Source organism: Numida meleagris, chromosome 1 (genome assembly GCF_002078875.1).
Source record: "Numida meleagris isolate 19003 breed g44 Domestic line chromosome 1, NumMel1.0, whole genome shotgun sequence".
Classification (NCBI taxonomy): Eukaryota; Metazoa; Chordata; class Aves; order Galliformes; family Numididae; genus Numida; species Numida meleagris.
The window spans coordinates 4,127,669-4,143,692 of record NC_034409.1 but is presented as its reverse complement, the minus strand read 5'-3'; the positions used below and the strand labels follow the sequence as shown (position 1 = coordinate 4,143,692).

At 48.3% G+C, this 16,024-nt stretch overlaps 1 protein-coding gene across 2 annotated transcripts; it reads left to right on the top strand.

Annotated features, from left to right (window-relative positions):
- Positions 1,654-5,065, top strand: LOC110392827 (PHD finger protein 7-like). Of its 2 annotated transcripts, XM_021385193.1 has the most exons (9): positions 1,654-2,302; positions 2,411-2,502; positions 2,596-2,697; positions 2,959-3,083; positions 3,243-3,405; positions 3,497-3,603; positions 3,824-3,937; positions 4,097-4,215; positions 4,380-5,065. In XM_021385193.1, exons 1-9 carry the CDS (start codon positions 2,251-2,253, stop codon positions 4,892-4,894), a joined length of 1,389 nt encoding a protein of 462 aa, XP_021240868.1. In that variant the 5' UTR covers positions 1,654-2,250; the 3' UTR covers positions 4,895-5,065. The 2 variants fall into 2 exon arrangements, with proteins under 2 accessions (XP_021240868.1, XP_021240867.1); XM_021385192.1 differs by having other exon boundaries at positions 2,411-2,697.

Genomic DNA, 16,024 nt, shown 5'->3' with positions numbered 1-16,024 from the left:
CCTGTGCCCACGTTCACTGTGAGGTGGTGACCATGATGTCACAGTGGGTGGCAGGAAGTAGTCTTTGTGACCCGCTGGGCCTGGAGCTTGGCGTCCTTTAAGCCAAACTGGAATGGACTTGGACAAGTTTAGACTGAGAGCAGGATTTCTTATTTTAGGGACTGCTTTGCGTTCAGGGAATTGAGATCCACGTGAAGGAGATTGTCATTTCCACAGGAACAAACTTAGAAAATGTTTAAAAAATAAATAAATATGGAATGTTTGTCTTTACAACATTTCACTTTACAATGCTGTCTGCGAGTAGCCACAGCTATACGTACTGGAATTCTTCCGATCCGCTTAAACCTCGCCTTCCACCTGCCATTTACAGAGCAAGTGCTCTTACAGAGCAAAAAGCAGAGCTCAGTATGCTTTCTCAGTGCTCTCTCTATTAACTGCTGCATCTTTTGAGGTGGTCATAGATTCCCTGCTACCTTGGATTTTGCTTCACCCAGCACAGTTTTCCAGACTCAATTTACATGTAGACTTGAAGGGACTTGTGTCCTGCGTAGGACAGTTTCCCTCCAGTGTCTGTATAAGGGTTGCAGCTTTGATGTGTATAGGTAAATATTCCTTTTGAGCTGGACAAATCCAAATACAGATGCCAATCATTCCACAAGGCACAATGCCGGCCCATGTCTCCTATCTGCTTCTACTCGTCACTGCTGTGTGAACTTCACGGTCATACTTCCTTTCTTCTCCAAGTCTCAGAATATCTCCCCTTCAGCAGAATTTCCCTAGGGTTGCCTAGTAAAAGTATTCAACACTCCGGTTAAGTGAAAAATAAAATAATACTTTTAGAAAAAGGAACAAAGTAACAGCGCATCAGTGTGATAAGTTGGGCTTCAAATGAGATTTTCTTTCAGTTGGTCGTTCGTTTGCTATTTGAACAAGCAAGATGTTGTATTTTTTTCCTATGGCAACAACGACCTTTGCTTGAAGACAACCGTGCAATAGGGAAGTGATGCTGTGCCCACCCTTCTCCCCAGCAAACAGCTCGGCAAATCGAGCTCTGCTTATTGATGATAAATAGGCATTGATTTTCTGATCCAATGTTTGCTCCCCGGGGAAGCTGAGAAAAAGTTGTTCTATCTAGGAATCAGGAAGAATCATAGAATCGGAGAATCACCAAGGTTGGAAAAGGCCTACAAGAACATCCAGTCCAACCGTCCACCTATCACCAATAGTTCTCACTAAACCACATCCCTCAATACAACGTCTAAATGTTCCCAGAACACCTCCAGGGTTGGTGACTCCACCACCTCCCTGGGCAGCAAATTACAGTGCCTGACCGCTCTTTTGGAAAAGCAGTCTTTCTGAACGTCCAGCCTGAATCTCCTCTGGCACAGCATGAGGCCATTCCCTCTCATCCTATCACTAGTTACATGAGAGAAGAGGCCGACCCCCAGCTCACTACAACCTCCCTTCACGTACTTATAGAGAGCAACAAGGTCTGCCCTGAGCCTCCTCTTCTCCAGACGGAACAATCCCAGCTCCCTCAGCAGCTCCTCATCAGGCCTGTGCTCCAGACCCCTGACCAGCTTAGCTGCCCTTCTCTGGACACGCTCCAGGGCCTCGATGTCTTTCTTGCAGCGAGGGGCCCAAAACTGAACACAGCACTCGAGGTGCGGCCTCACCAGTGCTGAGTACAGAGGGGCAAATTACTTCCCTGCTCCTGCTGGCAATACTGTTTCTGAGACAAGCCAGGATTTCCCCTTTTAGATTAAAACTGTTCCACCTTGTCCTATACCCACGAAACCATATAAAAAGTCACTCGCCACACACGCTAGATACCAAATATGCTGTTGACTTGCAAACCTTTCCTAGACTCTCTAGAAACCTAGACTAGACTCAGGCTAGAAATGCTCGTGTGGCTCCAGGGCTGCAGGCCTGGCCAAGGGACAGCTCCGCTCCTGCCTCTGGCAGGGGAGCTCTGCCAGCAGGAAGAGGGAGGCCATCCTTCCGCCCTGCTGCATGGCAGCACCGAGGCCTCACTCTGCGCTGCCTGCCAGAGCTGCTGCTCTCTTGCCTGGGGACCCACGCCCACACCCCCTGTGAGGTAGTGACCATGATGTCACAGTGGGTGGCAGGGAGTGGCCATTGTGACCTGCGGGGCTGGGAGCAGAGCAAAGGCTGCCAGGCTCAGGACGAGCATCAGTGCGGCCTGGTGAGGCGCAGAGAGAGCAGGGACTCTCCGAGAGCTCACCGTCGATGCACACCATGTCCAATAGGAAGCGGAAGGCCCCCGACTCAGGGGAGTCAGGTGAGAGCCAAGTATTCCTGTGCACAGCTCCCATCGCTGGGACAGCCTCAGGGACACCTGGCCCCGCAAGGTGCTCACCGCTGCTCACATTTGCTCTCTCCTCTCCAGCGTGCGTGCTGTGTGGCCGGGCAGATGTTGACCCGAACATCTGCGGGCGCACATTTTCTGACAGTGGAGTTTGTGTCCATGAGTTCTGCTTGGTGAGTTCCCACAAGGGTTCCTGCCAACTTCCTGCTGGGGTTGCTCCTTTCCTTTCTCTCCTAAGGAGATACCTGCCCTTTTCTCTCCTACAGACTTTTGCCACCATCCGTTTTGAAGAAGGAACCCCACGAGGGGAATCCGTGCGCCTCCCCCTTGCTGCCATCAGACGCAGAGTCAAGCATGCAAACCAGAAGGTAAGGACCTGAATGGAGCAGGGTGTTTTGTGCCAGGAGAGGCTCACACCAGCTCAGTCTGGACCCAGAGAAAGCAGTCGTGGCCCTTCCAAACAGCTCCGGGACAATGTCCTGCCACAGCAGATGAGCCTTGTTTGCCAGGGGGCACTGCGGAGCGTGACCCAGCAGTGCCCGCATCCTGTGCCCTGTCCAGAGTCCCGGGGCTGGCCATGGAGGCCCTGAGCCTGCTGCTGATGGGTCTGCTCTGCTCTTTCTTTCCAGCAATGCTTTGTTTGTGGCGAGAGGGGGGCCACCATCAGCTGCGCAGAGAGCGGCTGTGAACAATGCTTCCATCTGCCCTGTGCTGCAGATGGAGAATGTGTCACCCAGTTCTATGGGCCACGCAGGTAAGGGCTGTCAGCAGCAGCCAAGCCAGGGAGGAACCCGCAGCGACACCTCCCAGCATCACGCCAGAGCCAGAGCAGGGACCTGCGGCTCCTTCCTGCTCCTCTGCCCACCTCGCAACATTTCTCACTGTGCCCGTCCCTTCTTCCACCTTCCCCCAGGTCCTTCTGCCGGGAGCACCGCCCTCAACAGGCAGTGGAGGCAGCTCCAGCACAGAACACCAACTGCCTCATCTGCCTGGAGCCCGTGGGGGACACCTTGTCCTACCACACCATGGTCTGTCCAGTGTGCAAGCACGCCTGGTTCCACCGCTGCTGCATCCAGGTAGGAGCCCTCCCCTCACCCTGCGGCCATGGCTGGTGCTCAGCAGCACCAGGCCCTGCTCACACTCACACTGCTTGTGCTTTGCCTGCAGGGACAGGCCATGAGCGCCGGCGCAGCGTGCTTCCAATGTCCCATATGCAGAGATAAGAAGCAATTCTGCTATGAAATGACCATTCTGGGGATCCAAACCACATCCCGGTGGGTGTCTTTCTGCTTGACTCAATAGATGTTAAGGCTTGAGTTCTGGGCCTGCCCAGGGTCTGTGCCGGCAGGCCTGGCCCTTTGCAGTCCAGCAGCGCTGGCCTCGGCTTCCCGGAGAAGCTGGAAGAAGGCTCATTGTGGATGAGCAGGGATGCCCTGGACCTGCCTTACGCCAGGAGCACTGGGGGCTCATCCCTTTCTCTCCCTTCTCCGGCAGACCACCATCATGGGAGGACAACGATGCGTATGCATCGCTGCGAGAGAGGCATGAGCGCTGCGATGTCAGCAAGTGCCTCAACCCAGGAGGCAGGGAGCAGGCAGAAGAAGAGGGGTGAGTTTCCTCAGCAGCTCCTTGGGGCTCTGTGGTGGACCTCAGCCTCACCACCGCCCGGGGGAGCAAGGACTAAGCAGCCGACATGTGCCGGGCACTCCCTCAAGATGTGCCTTGGCTCCCTTTGTCCTCACAGCCACTACCCTTTTGCTTCCCCAGGCCCTGGCAGCTGCTGCTCTGCAGCTCCTGTGCTGCTCAAGGCACCCACCGGCGCTGCTCCTCCCTGGCAGACACCACAGACAGCTGGGAGTGTGACAGCTGTGCTGGCGTGGGCACCGGTAAGATGCAAACACTCGCACGTCCCTGGGAGGGGGGCCAGGTGAGGCTTGGCAGCGGGTGCTCAGGGTGGCCCTGCCAGAGTCTCTGCCCCAGGAGGGATGACAGCCTGTCCCAGCTTGGAGCTGCAGGTTCACCTTGCTGACCTTCCTGCCTTCCCTTACAGCCTCCAGCGCAAACATGGAGCTCGCTGGCTCCAGCAGTGCCAGCCAGGAGGGGCTGAGGCCATCCCACAGCTCCTCAGTCCCTGAGAACACCAGCTCAGGACCCACCAGCCAAGCAGCGTCAGGCCCGTTACACCATCCCCAGCTGCCTGAGCTCAGCGGCCGTCCCAGCGAGCCCGAGACAGAGCTCTGCCACCATTTACGTGAGGATCGGGATTCCTCTGAGCCACGCCGAGGGCGCCGAAGGAGCAGACGGACAGCAGCTGCAAGTGCTGAGAGCAGCTCCCAGACCTCCACCAGACAGAGGGCATTGAGGTCCTCCAGAGACTCCCCAGTGGCTGCTCACAGAATGTGGGGGTCAGGCCGGACACGAAGCCGTTCCCCATTACAAGATCGGGCCTCAAGTTCCCAGAGCCGCCCCAGAAGACAGCGTGGCAGCAGGCAGATGCCCTCAAGGGAGTCCCAGCTGCCTGAAGGCAGGCGACAGCCCAGCCGGCAAGGAAGGAGGAGACCATGAGGGCTGGTCCAGAGAGCGGGAGCCATTCTGAGCATGAAGCCACTCCCGTGTCCATCTTCGGAAAAATCCCCACAGCCAACCCCAAAGTCTGTGTAGGAGCAGCTGTGTGCCAGTCCCACCTGCTGGCTCTGGTCCCCGGCAGCCAAGACACAATAAAGCTGGGTGACCTTACGCTCATTTGTCAGCTTCATTCTTTTCTGCTTTTCCTGAGGTGGGCAGAGGTAGAGACCTCGACCGCAGGGTTGTTTCCTCCTCAGTGGCTTCCCAGACTTTCCTCCACTTGGGCCTATCCAGGCTGAGCTGGGTTCTGGCCCCCTCCACAGCCAGGCCAGAGTGTCCAAAATCCTCAAAGACTAAGAGTGGCAAGGGCGGCAGCCCTGTTCTGGGGTTGTTTGTGGGCTTGGGGGTGCCACCGTGTTCAGGCTACGTGTCATCCTCTGGGCTGCTTCCAGCTGCCTCAGAGCTTGGGCTTTCCTCCTGCATTAGGACAGTGCTGTCAGTTCTGAGGGCTGGTTCTGTATAGTATCAGTCACTCACGGACACACATAGATGCAAGACCAAAAAAATGGCTGTGGAAGTTGTAAGGAAAGAATCTCCTCCTACGATGGGGATAGGAGATCATGTGAACGAAGCCAGGCCATCACAAGAAATTTGTGGGAAAGAAGCGGGAAGCAGCACAGGGAGAGGCAGGGAGCAGCTGCAGTCCTCCTCAGGGTGGAAGCCCCGCGGCTCTGAGGCGCTGTGGGTGGAGCTGGGAGTGATGGCGGCCAGACCCCAACGTACAGAGGCTGTTCTCAGGGAATGTGGGCAAACAGAGTGGGCTATGAGTGTGGTCCACCCAGGAGGTTGTCTAGGGCTAGGCAGTCAACTCCTCACCTCAAGACTGCCTCTGCCAGGAAGGAAAGAAGGGTGATTGTTGTAGGCGACTCCTTCTGAAGGGAACAGAGGGCCCCATATGACGGCCAGGCCCTACCCACAGGGAAGTGTGCTGCCTCCCTGGGGCCCAGGCAGGCACGTTACCAGAAAGCTTCCTGGCCCGGTTTGCCCCTCTGATTGTTATCCCACACTGATAGTTCAGGCTGGCAGAGAAGAAGACACTGAGGGAAGCCTAGGTACTATGCAAAGAATGCCAGGGGATTGGGCTGAGAGCACACGGGGTGTTTCCATGTATCCCTTCAGTATCAGAGAGGGATACTGAGAGGGCCAGGAAAACCCGTCTGATAAATACATGGCTGAGAGGCTGGTGCCATTGCAGGAATTTTGGCTTTCTTCACCATGGGGAGATTCACAGATGGGTCCCACCTGTCTCAAAAAGGGAAATGGATCTAGCCCAGGAGCTGGCAGGGCTCGTTGAGAGGGCTTGAAACTAGGTATGAAGGGGTAAGGGGATAAAACAAGGCTCACTGGACAAGGCTGGAGAAGTGGGCCCATGTGAACGTCATGAGGCTCAACACGACCATGTGTAATGTGTTGAACTTGGGCCAGGGCAATCCCAGGTATTTATACAGACTGGGGGAAGAACTCCTTGAGAGCAGGCCTGTGGAGAAGGATTTGGGAGTCCTGGTGGATGAGAAGCTGGAGATGAGCCACCAGTGTGCGCTTGTAGCCTGGAAAGCCAACTATATCTTGGGCTGCGTTAAAAGAGGAGTGGCCATCAGGGAGAGAGAGGTGATTGTCCCCCTCTACTCGGCTCTTGTGAGGCCCCATCTGCAGTAATGTGTCCAGGCCTGGGGCCCCCAGCAAAAGAAAGACACAGAGCTCTTGGTACAGGTCCAGAGGAGGGCCACCATGATGATCAGAGGGCTGGAGCATCTCTCCTATGAAGAAAGGCTGAGGGAACTGGGCTTGTTTAGCTTAAAGAAGAGAAGGCTTTGAGGAGACCTCCTTGTGGCCTTCCAGTACTTGATGGGAGCATATAAACAGGAGGGGGAATGATTGTTTACATGGGTAGATAGTGATACGACAAGGGGGAATGGTTTTAAACTAAGACAGGTGAGATTTAGGCTAGATGTTAGGAGCACGTTTTTCACTCAGAAGGTGGTGACACACTGGAACAGGTTGCCCAGAGAGGTTGTGGATGCCCCATCCCTGGAGGCATTCAAGGCCAGGCTGGATGTGGCTCTGGGCAGCCTGGTCAAGTGGTTGGCGACCCTGCCATGGCAGGGTTGTTGAAACTAGATGAACTTAAAAGTGCTTTTCAACCCAGGCCATTCTATGGTTCTATGACTCCCTGATTTCAGCAACTGGAGTGAACACAAGGATCCTCTAAGCTGTCTAAAGGGAACCCCAGTGCTCAGCCAGGGTAGCAGAACTCACAAACCAGGCCATGATTAACTGATTATAAATAGGTATTGAATTTCTGATCCAGTGTTTGATCCCTGGGGAAGTTGTGCAAAGGTTGTTGTATTTAGGAACTAATCTGACACATGGATCATCAAAGCTGATATTTGTCTGTTTATAAATCAGGTCTTATTGCCTGAATGTCTCATTCAGAAATGTGATTAAGTGAGCATGCATATCCACACCTATGGAAAGATGCCCATATATGTTTCATAATGTATGTAAGTACCATTCATAAGGTGTTTTTCCCCATAGATATTTCTGATAGGAAATCCTGACTATGCTATACCAAGGAACCACAAAGGATTATAGCATGATGAGTGTGCCATCACAAGAGAAAACTTCACCACATTGGCACTGCTGAGACTCGGGTGGATTCTTACTGAGAATCAGCAAGGAGATGCTGAGAAGCTACCTTGAGCTTGTTGCTTAGACTTCACTTCCAGGCAATGATATTCATGCCCCTGCCATGAAATTCCTCTTGCATGAGACATATCTAGAAATCATTGGAATCAAGGCACAGGAGGTGCCTATTTATCCATAATTGCCTTCGGGGCAGTCTGTATCAACCACTTAGATATGGAAGAGAAGGCTGCTGCAGTGAATTTGGATATGAACTTGTGGATGAAATGGTCCTTATAAGTCTGGAAGTCTCTGCATCAGAGAGCATTATCTCTGGCGACAACAGGTGTTAACTGTCTCTCTTCATTTCAGCCTGTGGGCTCATTTCATTCCGTTTTTAACAGGGAACATATTACATCAATTACACAGTTTCTAGATGTGTATGTCTGTTATCAGGGTGCAGTGTAGACAGGTGCATGAGTTGGGAACCTACACCAAACCAAAGAGGTGAAACAGAGAGCAGTGGCTGAGGGATGTAGGGCATGAAAAAAGGAAGAGATATGACAGCAGTGGGGAGTCCCATAGGGATGTCAGGATAGCTTTCCCAGGGAAGCTAGCTGTCACGGTGTTATCTATGGATCTGTGTCCGTGACAGGGGGACAGCAGACCCACAGGCCCGGAAAAAAGGAAAAAAAAAAAAAAAAAGGTGTCGGCGGTTTAGGGACCTGCTTGGACCAGTCCCGTGGCTAATGCGGCAGGGGACCCGAGGACCCACGCCCTGGGGAAAACAAAGGGAAAAGGGGAAGGGCAGGAAAACCGTAGACGGGTCTAAAATAAAACAGCAGCGCCAATCTGAGGAGGAACGTTAATTTACTAAATATTATATCGAAATTGAGGCCAATAAATTAAACAGAGAAAGTTTCAAGCTGAAAATCTTACGCCATAAGCTGCAGGGGGACCGCGTGCTTCCCCGCCGGGTACGAAGAGAGAGCTCCGTCTGCCCGCCGGCTTCACTACCCCCTCCAGACGCAAAGACCCCTGGGGCGTGCAGCTCCTCCCCTCCCCCAGGAGAACCAAGCACCCAAAAAAAGGCAGTCCCCAGAAAACAGGACATTAACTCTTTAACTGCCAGTGCTTTATATGATGTTATGATGTGGAATACCGACAACAAAAAATCACAAAACCCTGGCACTAGTGCAGCCACATTCAGTAAGGGTACAAAATGGGTTGTCACTCCAGTGAGCAGATATTTCCTCTCTGTAAACAAAGAGCATGTTGTCCACTTGCTGCATCTGTACTAAATACACAAGAAAACATTCCAGTTTTCTTTTTTATTCATCAGGAGGCTATTGGCTAAGACAAAAATAATTTTAAAAATCATTTATTTCTTCAGAAAATGTGGGAGTGCTTGTCCTTGCTGCCGTCTGTTCCCATCCATCCTTTTATTGGCAGTATTAGCACATATTTTTCTAGTGAGGTCTGTTTAGTAGCACACAGTAAAAATTGATTTATTGCTCATTTTCTTCTTATTGTTGTTCAATTGCTCCAGCTCTTGATACCACTTAAGGTGGATGTTAGCTCTTGCTAACCACCGTGCGCCACTGATGTGACAATTTTTCTTGGAGAGAATGCTTTTCTTCCAAGCTTTCATTTCACCACGTGTCTTTCTCATCAAATTCTTATAATCCCTTTGGGATCTTCTGGGAGAAAAACTCCCCATGGGCTGACGTTTAGGGCTTGGTTTAAAAAGATTGAAAGCGGTGTAGATCCAATACAGAGAAACTGATACATACAGGCATTAATTTTATCATGTGAGTCGTGACTCTATGGAGGAACTTCTGCTCCCATGGGTCCAAGACTTTTTAGTTTTTGCTTGAATTTAGGAAGCTTCACACATTTTCTGTTTCTCACATTTAGGATGCTTCTCACCTGAGGGTCAAGACCAATGGATCTGAAGAGTGGTCTGGTCCCGGGGGCCAGGTTTCCTTGCATGGAAGCAGGGAATACTCAGATGTTGAAGCTAGGAAGTCTTGAGCATAGATATAACATTTGCTATGTACCCAGGTGTGATATGATCCTTGCAGCCAACTCCCTACAGTGATTTTCTCCACTGGTTGCACAGGGGATTGATACTTCAAAGGCAGATATCTAAGTATATCCTTGTTCATACAGATGAATATAACCTAAAACATTTTACAGGTTTCTTTTAAGGAGCCTTTAGTCTCTCAATAATTCTAAAAATCATATTTACCATTACATTCTTTAGGATACTCTTGGGAAAATAGTTTCCTACTATGATGTTATTTGTTTTGGATCTCCTATCTCTTGTCACACTTAACAAAGTGCTGTAGGAAGGAGCATTGCTGTATTGCTTTCATGTTCTCCATCATCTCTGATACAGCTGGTTGTTCTAAAGCCTCATACATAATATATGTCGTGTCTTAAAGCAGCCCTGTAAACAACTGTACAACTGTAAAGATTTTTGAACTCAACTAGCCTCCAGCTACTGGCTAGAAAATGGCATTTAAGAAGATTAGCATTAAAACTATCAGGTGAAATGAAAAATGAGGAGGCAGAATGGTCTAATGATGGATTATTGGGCTGTGACCAGTCACGTGGCAAAGTCACCTCTCCGTGCCTTAAACCTGCAAGTGCTGATACTAATCCTTTTTTGAAATTGTTCTGTAAATGCACGGTTTGCCCTCACAAGGGCCACCTTTCTGAGAATTTTCCAAGCAGTCCAAGGGAAAAATTGTTCCTTTCCCACTGGGTACGAATTTGCCCTGTCTCCTTTGAAAATTACGAGTTTGCTGCACAAATGCCTTTGAATGACTTTGCATGTCTTTCCAGTCATCATTGTGTATTCTCTTTTGCTCTAGCAGAATGCTCTGAAACAACTGGAGAAATATTTGCCAGGAGGTGGGGTCCTATCTGTATCTAGAAAGCATTCCTAGTGGATTGATTTTTTATATGTTTGTGCTGAAAATCAAGTCCATTTTAAAGCTTGTCATGTAAAAAAGCAAATTAATTATTTACCTCTCTTCCTTGTGCTGTCACATTGATCAGATTGCTATATGTCTCCATGGATGTAGCTCACCTATCTCATCCTGCTGCTTGGCTGAGCACAAGTCATAGAATCATAGAATTATAGAATACCCCTAGTTGGATGGGATCCATAAGTATCATTGAGTCCAACTCCTGGCTCCACAAGAGATCACCCCAAATCCAAACCCTATCTCTGAGAGCACTGTGCAGAGGCTTCTTGAACTCCGGCAGCTTGGGGCTGTGATCACTGTCCTGGGAAGCCTGTTCTGTGCCTACCACCCTCTGGTGAAGAGTATCTTCCCGGTATCCAACCTGAACCTTCCCTAGTCATTTCATAGGAACAGAAGAACATAAGAGTCAATTGTCTAGACTCAGAAGGAGACAGACAGTGCAGAATGACCTGCTCAGAGAGTCATAGAATGACTTGGGTTGGAAGGGACCTCAAAGGTCATCTAGTTCCAGCTCTCCTGCTGTGGACAGGATTGCTAACCACTACATCAGGCACTAGATCAGGCTGCCCAGGATCCCATCCAACCTGGCCTTGAACACCCCAGCATCACCCTCTCTCTCTCTCCGTCTGCTCTGCCTTACTGTCCAGAAGGTTTTCCTGGTGCAATTAGGGATGGTCATGCTAATGAAACCCTTTCTCCACTGGTTCTAAATGGGTGAAACTTACTTGCTGCTTATCACATGATTATGCTTAAAGAAACCTTGTTGAAAGACATCATTATAAACCCTGGTAAAGTTTCTAGGTATACTTCTTGTAAAGCCAAAAGGGAGCCAAGAACAATGTCAATAAAGCCTGCATGGTGCCGATGGAGGAAATTACAGTGCACCCAAATAAACCTTTCAAATGCCAGGAAAGAGAACATCCCAATTATGCGACAGTGACACCACATTTGGCAGTTTAAGAAGGCACTGTTACATGAGCTTTCATCTCTGACATTTCCAACTTCCCACTTTTCAAATAGAAGATGTTTACCCCAGCCTTGTCCTGTTGGCATCTCTTCCGACATTCCCCTTTGCCATAGTTCCTGCTTTTCACTCTGTGTGTGTGCTAATATGTTGAGCTGTTTTTTTGTGGTTACTGAAGAATTAGGATGTTTCATAAGCAGTAACATAATTAATTGTGGACTGTGAGCATGATTTGTTTATTGAAAGAGTGCTTTAAACCCAATGCTTCTCGGCAGACACTTCCTCCTGACAGGACAGGGTGATATCCTTTTATTTGTAAGGAGGCAAATTAAAGGACTCTGAGACAAGCACTAAGAAGATTTGTCAGACTAAAACCTCTTGTTTTACAATATGCAACTGCAGATGCAAATATGAAAAGAGAAGTTGTTTGCGCTGTGTAAACAGATGTGTTCCTTTAGAGAAAAACTTTTCACAGTACTAAAACCTATTTTTTCTTGAAAGAACTTCCACATTTGTACCTCACATCTATAATGAGAGGTGGTCAAAAAATGGGGATGGGGAAGAAATTTTTCATATTAAAATATCAACACTTTTGGTAGTGCACCTTCCCTGCAAATGACCCCAAAAGACCCCTCCAGTGCTGGTGAAATCTTCACTATATATACCCTTCTAGTGTCATCTGATATAAGGAGAGATCTCCAGCCTCCGGGTGAAGTCATGTACATCTAACTTATGCCTGGCCTCTTCCCAGGGCTACTGGTCATGTCTATTTGATATTGGTACTTGACTGTCATCTACTCTGGGATTCACGTGGCATCTCTTTATCCCTAAGGTAAGAATTAATTTTCAGGACACAAAGTCTGAAAATGCAAAACTTCTGTAGCACATCCCTCCCATGGAGTACTGACAGAGTATTGTAAGGATGCTTGTGGTGTGGGTTGTGCTGGGGTAGACTTAGAGGACTGTGTAGGACAGAGGGAGATAAATTTATTGCCTACAAAGGGAAATCTTCCAAGTGACCCATGAACTCACCAGGTTTCATCTCACAGGGAAGTGGTTGGTTCAATCCAAAAGAAAACCCAGGAGGGAATTAATATTTATGGTGTGTAGCCGATCAGAGTGATGGGAATAAGCCTTACCAGTAGATTATTTCACAGTTCAGCTGAACACACTGAAAAGCAGGGCTAGCACAGATGCCAGAAGTTGCTCATGTCCTGCTCCTTGGCTTTGGGGCAGGATTTAAGAGGTGGCCTACATTTGGGGCTAAAGTTGTATCTACAGTGGAGTTTTGAGGTTGGGGTTCCCCCTCTTTAAAGTTATTTCTGGTGGCCAGGATGCTTTTTTTCATAGAATCATAGAATGGTTCGGGTTGAAAAAGACCACTAAGATCATCTAGTCTAATAATCAACCCATCACCACCATGCCCACTAAACCATGTCCCTCAGTGCAACATCTGCTCTTTACTTGAACATCTCCAGGGATGGTGACTCTACTACTTCCCTGGGCAGCCTGTGCCAACGTCCCACCACTCTTTCTGAGAAGAATTTTTTTCCTAACATCCAGCCTGAACCTCCCCTGGCACAGCTTGAGGCCATTCCCTCTCATCCTATCACTGTTACCTGGGAAAAGAGACCAACTCCTGTCTCACTACAACTTCAGGCTTGAATTTTTCAGGTTTGGCTGCAGCGTTGTGGCAGAAATAGGAGCTGAGTCTGCCAGATTTCAGTGTAAGTGTGAATTTCAAATAGACAAGATGCTGCTATTTGACCAAATTGTTTGCTCTGTGCAAGTCTGGAGTAACTTCACTAGATGTGTCCTGGATAGGCTTGTTAAGAGTTAGAAAATGGAGAAAAGAGTATCAACATCATAATAAAAGTTGGGATTTTGCAGCTCTTGCTGTAAATATCCTTTACTATACTTGTCATCAAAGCTGTGTCCATGTGATTTGATTCCCCAACAGTTCATAGAGCTCGGGGCACCATGAAAGGGAAGTCTCAAGCTGTCAGCTCAGCGTAGGGATCTGCAAAGGAGCCCTAGGGAGTGCTGTGTGTCTCTCATTCTGCTGTGTGTCTCCTAGCTTCAAATGGGGAGAAAGCATCTCATTCAACAGGGATGTATTTTATTTTCTGTTAAAAGTAAAAATACATCTAATGCAGATGTGGGCCTAATAGGGGGAAAGTGACTGCAGAGCTTGAGCAGAGAAGAAGAAAATCACTGGGGGTTTTCAGCCATGAATCACAAGGAAATTTATAAAGTCAGAGCACTATTTCTCTATTTTAGAGATGGAGAAAAAGAGACATTGAGACCATCTCTTGTCAGAAAGACCAGAAAATCCACATTTTGAGATGGAACTCCCTTTGAAAAGCTTTCACAAGAAATCCCTTCTTTATTTATTAACCAACAGCCATATCTTGCTCAACAGAATGCTAGTATGAAGAGTATTTATACACCTTCCCTCCTGATCCCTGGACTGAGGTACTTAGTTCCAAGCTCATTATGACCTTAAATATGTTACCTATTACTTTTAATGGCATACTGTAGACTCCCCCACTTGTATGCATTCTTATTAAATGTGCTTAGCAACCTGGCAGTGAAGAAATACAAGTGTCAGCTTCTTCAAATTAAAATAAAAAATCGATTATGCTCTTAGGGGCAGATGGAGATTAAGCTGGCTACAATGCACACTTGCCCTACTGTGGAAACTGATGCCTTTATGTGCAATTAGCGGCATTTTACACTTAATCTTTCTCCTTAATACAGAAGGACCTGTTAAAACAGTGAGAGCCGTCGACATGCCTGCTTCACAGTCAGCTTCAGAGAGATGCTTCTAAATGTACCATTTTCAACTTACTCTTGTAGATTGAAAACGTCACTAGCATGACTCTTCAGTGTTGTTTTAGGGGTGGCAGGAAATAGAGGCTGGAAAGAGGGAAGAAAAGACCAGTTGTGTAATTGCAAAATGAGTTTTTGTTACGCTTGAGTGTGATTTCTGACATAACCCTCTGAGTGTTGCATCCTCTCCTCCAGGTTTTGTCCAGCTCATTGAAAATTGGACAAGGGAGGTGCTCACTGGAAAAAGTTCAGCATGAAACATGTCATGCATGGGAATGTGTCCACAATTGACAAGTTTGTAAACTTGATTCAGTACCAAAACTGAGCACACAGAGAGCTAGGACAGCTTGTGTACTGTGCTACGGAATGCACTCAGCTTGCAGCAAGGGCTCTGATCCTCACTGGGGTACAAGAGCAATGATGAGAAATGCAGATGTGAGGTAGAATTTAGCTTTGTTTATAGGCCATAAGCTCCTGGTCATGCTTGTCAGTCAGAGGATTTGGCCTCAGTTTCCCCATAATCGCTTACCAACACCATGCCTTAGAGGTCAAACACACTGTGAGGTGTTTTCTTGCTACGTAAATAAACTAAATAAGGAATCTGTTATAAATGGTACAAATGAGCAAGTTCTTAGTGTGGGAGTGGATCTCTTCTGCAGTGCAAGTATGATCAATAAGACATAGCTATGAGCCTCAGTATTGAACCGCAGTGCTGTGATTTATTGGATATAACGTGTGCTTCCTTTTCATTTACTGCTGAGGTGGAAGAGCTGTTGTTCAGCACATTTTCTAAGCACTCTTGAGCTGCAGACACGATGCACTGGCTCAGCTTTTCCAGTTAATGTTAAAACCAGTCTTTGTCCCCCTGCTGAACAGCCACAGCCCCTACTCAGCAATACAAAAGTAAATAAAATTAGGCCAGTAAGCTGCAAGGAAGACTGCTTTTGCTTTGAAGAAGAGACTAAATGTGTGGGTCTACAAACACCATGGACAGGGCTGGTGCTGTCAGTGAAGTGGTGCAAAGTGGTGGGAGATATTAACCACATTGTTTCGCATTCCGAAGAGAACATATTACGAATCCCAAGCCAAGAATCTCATTGCAGCTCACGGTGTCTGAGAAGCAAGACTTTTGCTGTGAAACAAAAGGAGAGAGTTCAAATTTTGGATTAACCACATTTATGCTATTGTCTTCCTTAGGTTATGCCATTTGGATGATTTGAAGTGATTTCACTTGCCTTCAAAGCACCCTACGCTCAACAGTAAATCAGGCGAAAAAGGTATCTGCAAAATGCAATGGAAATGTGATGCTCTTCTCCAGAAGATGGCACTGCGAAACTAGGCTAAGAGCATCCTGGTGCCAGCTAACGGGGATCGCTTCTCTGTATTGAAGCCAATGAATAAAATGGAGACAAAGGTGTACATAAGTCATAGCAGTCCCCGACACAACACTGGCATCAGCTGGCACGAAGTGACGGCCTTGGGATGTCTTTTGCTCATGTAAAGATTGAGTGTATGGTGGGTTGAATGTTGTTAAACTTAAGTCTGAAGGCATGGAGGGGAGGAAATCATAGAATCGTAGAACAGCTTAGATTAGAAAGGACCTTAAGAATCATCCAGTTCCAATCCCCAATGGAGAGCTTCTCCATCATGAACCCA

What these genes read in the sequence shown, in the direction of transcription:
- LOC110392827 (XM_021385192.1), top strand. Translation starts at nt 2,251, where the DNA reads ATGCACACCATGTCCAATAGGAAGCGGAAGGCCCCCGACTCAGGGGAG. An exon ending in TCAAGCATGCAAACCAGAAG is followed by an intron (nt 2,698 to 2,958) that starts GTAAGGACCTGA and finishes CTTTCTTTCCAG; the next exon opens with CAATGCTTTGTTTGTGGCGA. An exon ending in GAGCAGGCAGAAGAAGAGGG is followed by an intron (nt 3,938 to 4,096) that starts GTGAGTTTCCTC and finishes TTGCTTCCCCAG; the next exon opens with GCCCTGGCAGCTGCTGCTCT.